The sequence below is a fragment of the Hesperophylax consimilis genome, chromosome 1, assembly GCF_061612785.1.
Source record: "Hesperophylax consimilis isolate HC1 chromosome 1, BYU_Hcon_1.0, whole genome shotgun sequence".
Lineage (NCBI taxonomy): Eukaryota > Metazoa > Arthropoda > Insecta > Trichoptera > Limnephilidae > Hesperophylax > Hesperophylax consimilis.
This window is the reverse complement of record NC_142836.1, coordinates 42,232,086-42,242,392: the sequence shown is the minus strand read 5'-3', so window position 1 is coordinate 42,242,392 and position 10,307 is coordinate 42,232,086. Positions and strand designations below refer to the sequence as shown.

The following is a 10,307-nucleotide window of genomic DNA, read 5'->3' as shown; positions in this document are numbered from 1 at the left end:
ATGGGTAATATCTATGTTATATAGATGTCACCGGTGACATTTATATAACATAGATGTATAAAAACACACGCGTATTAATGCAACTTTGTGTCAAAATTTCGAAGCAAACGATGAAGAACTTTCGTAGATTTAAGATTTTGAAAAAACGAACATTAACATTTTTAAGTTTATAATTTTTTGAAATATTTTAGCTCACTTTAGATCGTTTTTTGTTATAATTTGATATTTATGTGAAAATGTGTCATCAGATTTTATTTGTATTGTTAGAAGTTTATTATTTATAGGCGTACAAAAATCAGTTGATTTTTCCTACGTAAATAAATAAAATGTACATTAAAACTTCAGCCTGGAGTCAGTTAAGAAGGGGCTTGTTAAATTGTAGAGTATGATTTGAGGGAGACGAATAAATAGTCAAAGAAATCAAAATAAATATATGAAGCATTTTCCGAAGAACTGTTGTACTTAAATTGAATATACTGTACACTCAATAAGATTAAGTAAGGAAAGTATGTACCTAAATAAGTATAGAAGCTCCATAGAACCCTGGGTAAACTGGCTTTCAAGAAACTGGGTGTCTTGTATTATAGAAATAGAAGATTCTTCAAAAGTGACCAGTTGCTAGTCGTCTCTGTAGCCCCGAAATCTAAAAAAACAGACTTGATTTTGTTCAAATTAGGGCGGTCGTTAGCAGACCAATTGCCATATCTAATGCACAAAGACAATGTAAGCATGCTGAGTCTATTCTACAGGTATTTTAATGGAGCTCACTCGAATGAACCAGCAGCATTGATACTTGTGCACCGGTGCAACTCTACAGGTACTAGCGGAACACCCATTCCAGTTGAAGTTAGCCTCATGAGAATTGGTCGTTTCTTCGATTCGTTTTGTCTTTCCTCCTTCATATAATCCGAGCTTCTTTAAAAGACAAATTTTACACTGTGCAGACAGGTGTTCCCTTGTGAGGTGTAACATTAAAAAAGAATTGCATTCATTTTAGTAAGAACCTTGCCTAACAACAACAAAAAACTCATAATATATTACTACATTGGACTGAAATGTGATATTTGATCGATAGAATTTTTGTTGTTTTTTAAAAATAGTTTTAAACGTGATCTGATTTAAAATTATAATGTCTTGTGCTGAAAAAATAAAATAAATGACATATTTTTTGTGATGTTTTTGAATAATTATGGTGACTAAACTCCGAACTTAAAACACAAAATTATGGTGACAAATTTTGTTTTCTAATCAGCAAATCTAATCGATTTGTTTTTTTTTTACATACTTCTATTTGAATTTCACATTTGTTTTCTTGAATGGATGTTTGAATGAAGTGGAAATTAATCCGTTTCACACAATCCGATCAATAGACGAATCACGAGTACATGATATTACAACAGTTAATATACGAAATAAATGTCGTTTCTACCCAATTTCGATTCCAGTTAATAGCAAGTTCCTGAGAGGAAGGTTCTTTCCTCAGTCAAACAAAACAAAAATATGTATATATTTTTAAATATACCTATTAATAAAAATAGATGTATCAGTGTACAAAAAACTTATTTTTAAGGTTTGATGTTATTTACTTTTTTTTAATATCATTTTGTCTGATTTTTTTTGATCTAAAAAAGAAACGTTTTGGTTTAGGTTGGTCGACTGTGCGTTTTATCAGAGAAAATTTTATAGGCAAACAATTTAACTAAATGTTAATATAACATATACCATCTGTGATTCTCACCGGATTCATTATTTTACAAATTATAATAATTATACTACGTTCACAGTTGGGGAAACAACTTTTTGTGATTTACTTCTTCGCTAATTTAATTTGCATGGCCTTCACAAGAAACTGCAAAAACTTCAACAATAACATCTATTTAATGTGCATAAATATCTTACACGTTTTTATGGGGTTTTATGAAACTAATACAATTCAAAACATACCAACATTTCTATTGTTTTGCCAAAGACAACCGCTCATAATAATAATTGCGTTTTATAATTTTCCGAAGCCAATTTGCACAACATGAAATGATACCGTTTTTCAATAAGTCATAATATCGGTTTAATTGAAGACATAATTAAACCCCCGCATTCCCAATCTCTGCCGATTTATAACAAGTTTCACGTTAACTCTTTAAGTTTTAAGTTGCAAAAAAAAAGATAATTATATGAAATTCGATAGAAAAGGATCGCAAAGTAAGCTCCGAAAATTATTAAAAAGACGTTTTGTTCTGTTATTTAATATGTTATAGGCATGAAAAAATTAAACTAAAACATCTGTCGAGAGATATTTGCTCAATTTCAATGCTCTGTTTCAAGTCATTTTACATGAAATATTTTCACCATTTTCGCTTAATTATGATCGTTTTTTAATATTAGCGCGCTCCCTCTAACATTCGTATTTACATATCTCCCTTTCAAACCATCTTTGAACGCTTAATACGGGGCCTTACGTATTTACACGAAATATTTTAATTTGAAGCATTACTGGGATAATTTTTAAATATATAATCCGGTTTTACTACGTTTGTTCGTAGTGTTGTATCCTATTACGATATTCGACTCATGACATATGAATATTTTTACATATTTATTAATTAGTCTAATATTTCTAGTGCCTTCAGAGATTCTAGCTATTTATTATGTTAAATGCTGCATTAAAAATCAATGAACAGAAAATAGTGTTAGTCAATATTGAAAACATGAAACTTTTCTGGGATATGACTCTATAAAAACTAAGAGACATAGAAAACGGGGCATTAGCCATACTGGCTGACTGACTTTCTAATGTAGAAACCGCATTTGGACTATTCGTCGATCGGGGATGCTTTAATTATGTCGTCAATTCTGTTTTATAAGGTTAAGTATTCGTGCTCCCAGCCTTTGCTTTTTTTCCTACGGCGATCCATAAATTCCAGTAGCTTTATTGCAATTTTTTATCTTAGTAATAAAAACTTTTCTACAGCACCGTTTCGTGAAAAAAATCACCTTAGAGTGCTTTTCTGTAGGTTTTATTGTTAACTGCTTGCAGGAATTTTAAAAACGAAAAAAAAAAAAAAAAAAAAAAATTTTTGTGTTCTCGGATGATATGAAAAAAAAATTGATAAATTTCTTGTCTTGTGTGATCGCACGCTGTAATATGCTATTGATCTCCTATATATTTGACCCCCATAATTCGCACATTTACGATTTTAATATTACTTTTATAAATCCTAAAAATATAGAATACACGGTAAAATATAGGTGAATTCAATGGCTATATTGAACTATAACCAGTTGATATTTCTCGGTATAAAAATTCAGAAGTATAATTTTTTTAAATGAGGGCGGGAAATTTCCAACTGAACGCCAATCACTCAACTCATATTTATACTTATAAGCAATAATTATTAGCTTGAAAAACTCATCCACATTGAAAAATCTCCTGATAAAAGATACATGACGCCAACGGGCCAACATAACCCGTTGGCGTCATGTATCTTTTATCAGGAGATTTTTCAATGTGGATGAGTGTTTCAAGCTAATAATTATTGGTTATAAAAAATATTGTTACCCTTTGTGCTATGCATAAAAAATCTTGTCTTAAAACATTAGTTTACCAAAAAATTTATTTATTTATTTTACACCTATTAAGGCTTTTACATACATATATAACAATATTTAAGAAATTATACTCGTAAATAGTGAAGGAAATGACTGTTTAAAACAAAAATATAAAAAATACTGTTTAATTTGATCCACACAGTAGGTATGTAGGTACAAAATATAAATATAAAAAATCCAAAATATTTTTTTTTATTCAGCCGGCAAAATACTGTAATACTGTCAATTTAAATAGCTTTATCAAAATATTCCCCTACTTGATGAAAAAACTTCAATAAGGTATGCTTATACAGGATTTTCCAATAAGAAGTGTTATTTTGAATAGCCCGCTATTTCGGTAGATGTTACTTTTGAATGTAATTTTTTAACATTTGACAAGTAGAAACTACACGCTTATATACATATATAGATACACGCTTCAACAACCCATTGAAATTATTAAAATTCACTTGAGTGAATCAAATGCAAATCATCTTGAGTGATGAGGCCCATTTCCACCTCGGTGGCTTCGTCAACAAGCAAAATTTTCGCATCTGGGGCTCGGAAAACGCAAGAGTTATTGTTGAAAAGCCTCTCTATCCTCAACGTGTGAATGTTTGGTGCCGTTTATGGTCTGGCGGAGTCATTGGACCTTACTTTTTCGTAAATGGGGCTGGAGCAACAGTTACGGTGAATGGATTGCGCTATCGAGAGATGATTAATGATTTTTTATGGCCGAAATTGGATGGTATTGATCTAGACAACGTTTACTTTCAACAAGACGGCGCAACGTGCCACACAACTAACGAAACCATTGATCTTTTGCGATTGAATATCAAAATAACACCTCTTATTGGAAATCCTGTATAATGAAATTGATGTATGTACTAAATATATCAACAACATCGGAGTATCTGTTTCATATTCCAGTTATTGACGCGAGCACTCGAGTGGTTAAGGGTCAATTGTATCACAGATCTTGAATAATTCGCCAAATTTCAAAGTCAATAGTCATTTTTGTGAAAGTTCTATGCAAGCTCTGTTATTATTCCACTATGAGACAGTTGACAGTAATTGAATAATAGCAGATTTGAATAGATTTTCACAGAAATTGAAAAACAGACTTTGAAATTTGATGGGTTCAAATTCTGTGAAACTGGCTTGTCAGGTATATTTAATCCAAACAAATTCGTAGACGATATAATGGTATATTGTACTTTTATCTTTTCTATATCATAGTATACTTCGTTCAGAAGTGTCTAGAAGTATTGTGGTCATCTAATCAGTTCTTAGTAAAATGTGAGAAATTTACGTCCTCGCGATTTTCCATTTTCAATTCTGATTTCAGAATAAAAGGTCATATCTGTCTTTATTCTCTTATTCGCGAAACTAAGCTTTTAGGTATGCGTTTTTTCTGTCTCAACGAACTCTGAAAAGTTGGTATTAATTCATTTCTGGAGGCACGTTGTACACATATATTTTTTTATTTAAATGTTAACCAAATCGTATTCCGTAAATATTTATATAAAACTGTTTACCGTATCAGTTTTTTTAATGTTTCGTTAATTGATAACTTTTGTAAGGATGCTTTCCAGCTCAGTCAGCAAATGAAATCAGAAACTTCCTTCTAGGTGGTGTGGAAAATGATGCATGTGTAGCATTGACTAAAATACATCAATGATGTGTAGTGTTTTAAAAGGATGAAAAAAATAAAAAAGCAGAAACTTCTAAAATCAGTTAATCATATTTTTTGTATCAAAAAATAAACAAACAATTCCAAATTGGAATAATGGTCCAACGAATGCTTTACATAAAAAATAAATGGTAAAGTTTAGGTGAAAGAAAGAAAGGTTTTTCTACGAACGCTTGTTCCTCTAGTAAATAGAAAGCATTGCCTTTTTCCTTCGCGGAGTAAGATTCGTGAACCCCTCCTCGACTGGGCCCCCTTCAACATCCATCCAGGAAAGTGTCCCTCCAAGTATTTCAGAGTCAAGTGCGTCGATATACATTCGCCTCGAAATCCGATCCAGCTACTCGTCTTCATGAGAAGATAGAATTATCTCCTGTATAGTTCACGTGGCCCCACAAGCATGCATCGCTTGTTAAACGATCAATTAAAACTATGATCAGTAGCTCCTTTCTCTTCGTCAAAGTGGAATCCATCAATACTCCATTATCATCCTTGTTTCAAAACTCAAAAAAAAAACAATTCATCTTACTTTGGTCAAAACAAAATTGATCACTTAAACTCCGAACAAAACGTATTACAAAATCTCTCCCAAAAACTACTCCTCGGTATAAAAACTTCAAAGCCCATTCGCGACCGTTGTCCCGTTTCCGTCCAGTCAGTGCCGCCAACTGCAACGTATTTGCGTAATGTAAAAGCGCATCCACACAATAAATTGCCTACGTCATACTTGGTTATAGAATGATCCATATAATAAAGAACACAATAAATGCGACGTGGGTGTGTTTCGTTATTCAAAAGGCTAACCATTATTTGCTTAAATTTCAATGGAAAATTGTGTTTTATCATCATTATGAAATTTTCATACCAATGAAATGGGATGGCGATATATGATGTCAGGTGAGAAACGAGCACGTGCTGAATGGGCTAGAACCAAAAGGTACTAAAGTAATAGCGACATTCAAATCTACATGGAAGACATATCTAGCATTTATTCAGCAGCATGATCGAAATGTTAACTAAATTAAAATACATTATATTTATTCGCTCATATTTCAATATTTCTAAGGATTCTTTAAGTATTATTGTTCATAAAGTTATCACATAATTATTATTGTTCATAAAGCATATTACATCGTCACGATTTAAAAAAAAAAAACGCATATTAGAAATACGATTGACGGCCTCCGTGGTCGAGGGGTTAAGGTACTCAAATAGAAATCCGGAGGTTGCGGGTTCAAATTCCGGCGTGCACGAGTAAATTTTATTTTATGAATTTGTGTTATTTCACAATTTGTTCATTTAAAACAATATGTAGTATATTTGCGGCACGTTGCAGAGTGGAAAATACTCACAGTATTGCCATGGTGTACAACCACCATTCAGAATTGAAACATTGCCTAAAATGGCTTTAAACGTGTTTGGTGACCAGATCTGAATAGCCAGGCACTTTCCACCACCCTCTACCACATTTTCTTCCTCTCCCGACCACCTTCAGCCTCCCAACATACCCCGATTGGGCCATAATCTCACTGGCTCCAGAAGGTTGGGAGCAGTTAGGATTCTTGGGCGGTATTGACATTGAAAAAATTATAAAATAAAAGTAATAATACTAGTAATGCCTGTTGTAGCATGAAAACCGAAAAAAATCGAACAAGTTACTTAAATAATCGCGTATTAATCTTCTGATAATTTCTTCAGAAACTCAAATGCAGTCCAATAATACAATAAAAATAATAAAAACGTTTGAGTTTCAGATGACAGGTGCAGTTACGGGAGCAATTTATTGGGCTCGTTTCGTTGCTTCACTCGCCAAAATTCAACTTATGCAAATCCCAGTCTTTGCATAACCTTTATAATGAGTATAAAACGTAGAAGAAGATCCTGATTTTTAACAGTCACAAGTTTGTCATCGAGCTACAATAGTGTGTTGGATAAAATTGGATACCAAAATGCATTTCGTAAGCAATAAAAATATGTTATTTCAACCACACGTTAAAATTACGGTATGGAGGAAAAAGCTAAGCACGTTATAGCAATCTGAACATTTGTAATAATAATTGTAGATTATTTTATATTACGCATTGTGTGAAAGTTCGCGTACGTGTGCCCAATTTATTCGTACTTTCATAAATAGTGAGTTTGATTTTCGGAGCAATTAAATAAAAAAATTAAACAGGATAAAATTTGTTGCGCGTTTACACTTTTATTTTTACTTTTTAAAAAAAATATTTTTTTATGCTTTTGAAATATTACAGAAATATCAACTAAATAATGTTTTTTGCATAAGCCTTGTAATTTTGATTCATGATTTCTGTTTCGGTCTTGAAATGTGGGAGGTGGATATGTGTACCGCCTCCACGGGAACCATTCATTGAATAACAAACACTCCTGTCATAGGTTATCACAAGTGGTTCGCTACGTTTGGTGACTTAGCAGGGGTGCCCGGGTTCGTGGGGTGAGTATTGTCTTGATCTTAGCGGCAGATGAATCTGCTCACCTAATGTTCGACGGACTGGATTTGGAGAGCCTGGTCTAGGGAAATATTGTTACCCCTCCATCAGGACTCTCTCGACCCATCGACTTGCTTCGCAGTGGGTGCGAGGAATTCAAACGTCTTGGACACCCCCAGATTCCTACCCACCCCTCAGGCTTTTTTCCTTCCCAAATCTTCCTCTGCTTTTCTCTCCTTCCTTTCCTTAAAATAAAAACTCAACGAAGCATATAAAAGATGACATCATTTCCCTAGCGGAAATTATTTTCGGGCCTTTTGTGTGGTGCTAATGAAAATTTTCCTTTCCTGTTATAAAGCACATATTCACTATTTTTTATTTACATTTATGATATTGTTTTCTTCTTGCAGATGTTTGTTCTTTTCTTCCTGGTGGCCGCTGCGTTCGCCGCCCCCCCTCAGGCTGAAATAGTTCGTTTCGAAAACGAACAAAATATCGACTCATATAATTTTGTGTAAGGAACATTATTTAATCATCTCCTACCAATTTGTATTTTCGTTATAGGTAACAGCTGAGTTTCGAAAATGCGCCTTGATTATTCGGGAACCTCAATTGGTGCGCTAGTTGTTAGTGCATCAAAATCACAATGATCATCATTAAATTTTGAAAAATTAAAAGCTGAAAAATCCTATTTTCTAAGCCAAAATCTGTTGGTCTGAAACATAAAACTGTCAAGCATTGAGTCCTAAAATCAAAAAATGGAAGTTTAGCCTTTTCTGTATGGTATTTCCACGTCAATTCAACTGTAGTTTGTAGTGTCATTTTTGCCACGTGCTTTGTGATTTTTATGGGCATTAAGACGTATGATCTCCATGCTTTTCTATTAAATGTAAAGCTATGCACATGTAAAGGGTGAAAATATCATCTCACTTTTCTTACACTATGATTTTATCTATGTCATAATATATATAGGTAGCTCCACATACCAATTCATAAAAATGTTTTCCCAAAGATCGAGCATTCCAGACCTAATTATTCGTATGTTGCGTTTTTGTATAAAATGTAACCACGTGTGTTTTGTTGCGTATTCCAGTTTCCAGACGAGCGACGGCACGTACAGGTCTGAGGTCGGGCAACTGAACAACGCCGGCACGAAGGACGAGTCTCTGGCGGTCTCCGGCAACTTTCAGTACATCGGGCCTGATGGAGTCACCTACACGGTCACCTACACCGCCGACGAGAACGGCTTCAGGCCCGAGGGAGCTCATCTGCCCAAAGCTAAATGAATAAACCCTGCCCTAACGTACAATAAACCCTATTAACTGTTCGTCTGATTTATTATTACGTATTTAAACAATGGTTTTATATTGTCAACCAACAAGCTTGAAGTTAGATAATATAAAAAAATCTTTGAACACATACTATGACAACATAAATCACCTGATAAATTTGAGTTGAAATCACTTTCTCCATTGTAAAAAATAACCTCTTTTATGTGGGCTCGAAGAAAAATGTTATTACAAACTCAGAACATTATAACATCAGCAAAAACTTAACTTTAATCCCGGGGGCAATTGTTGAACAATATTCGAAAGGTTTAGACAGTTCAAGAGATGTTATCGAAATATTAATGACTTTTACTCATTTTTTTCATTTTTAATGGTCCGTAAATATCAACAGACTCTTCAACTGAAATGGCAGAGATTCAAATCAATTAAATTAACCTGCGAACTTTGCAACAGTGTAGGTTTAATTATGTATACACAACATGTATCATTATCATTACCTGAGTATCGTTATCTTTATACTGCAGTATGAAGGCTTTTATCAATTTCTGCAACACTTCTTTTTTATGTGAATACCGCACGATAGTTCAAACTGCTCAAAACTCTCCGGAACCAGTGGGACTATGGCATCCCCAATTGGGGTATGTTGTGAGGGCAAACATGGCTAAACCCATTTTAAGCAACATTTTGATTGTGAATGGCGATCCTTTACCACGGCGATACTAGGAGTATCTACCACTCTAACCACGCCTGACTATGACTTCAGGGTTTCATCATTTCAGAGTTTGACTCATTCTCCTCAGGTTGACAAGATTTGTGTATCCGTCTTCAGAACAATATATACTATTCTTGCATTGTATTTTCAATAAAAATTGAAAATGCAATTATATCTACCTTTCGCTACTTTTCCTATGCATCTGGGAGAGGCTTTTCATCAAAGATATTAGAAGAACGAGATATGCTATGTTGGCCGCCGGACCGTAGGCGGAGTACTACCTAATTGGGGTACTTTGAATACTATCGGGACGTGTACGCACAGAAATCTGTTCTATGTATTAGTGCGGATACCTTAGCGTAAGCGAAGGTGTGCAGTAGTATTGGTGAACAAAACCGGCGACACTGGGCAAAACAATTCCACACAGTATGTACTGCTCATAGCACATCTCGTTCTTCTAATATCGTTGCTTTTCATACTTCTTCTTACGCCAAGTTGCGTTTATGTACCACTCTTCTAAAAAGGCGCAAGATGATAATGCCCCGATTTGGTTAATCATAGAAAAAAACCTCAATCGATAC

At 33.9% G+C, this 10,307-nt stretch overlaps 1 protein-coding gene across 1 annotated transcript; it reads left to right on the top strand.

The window, feature by feature from the left end:
• The first annotated feature begins 7,138 nt into the window (after positions 1-7,138).
• On the top strand, positions 7,139-9,052 carry LOC149426940 (flexible cuticle protein 12-like). Its single transcript, XM_089639165.1, has 3 exons — positions 7,139-7,233; positions 8,136-8,239; positions 8,819-9,052. Exons 1-3 carry the CDS (start codon positions 7,225-7,227, stop codon positions 9,009-9,011), a joined length of 306 nt encoding a protein of 101 aa, XP_089495291.1. The 5' UTR covers positions 7,139-7,224; the 3' UTR covers positions 9,012-9,052.
• Positions 9,053-10,307: the final 1,255 nt, after the last annotated feature.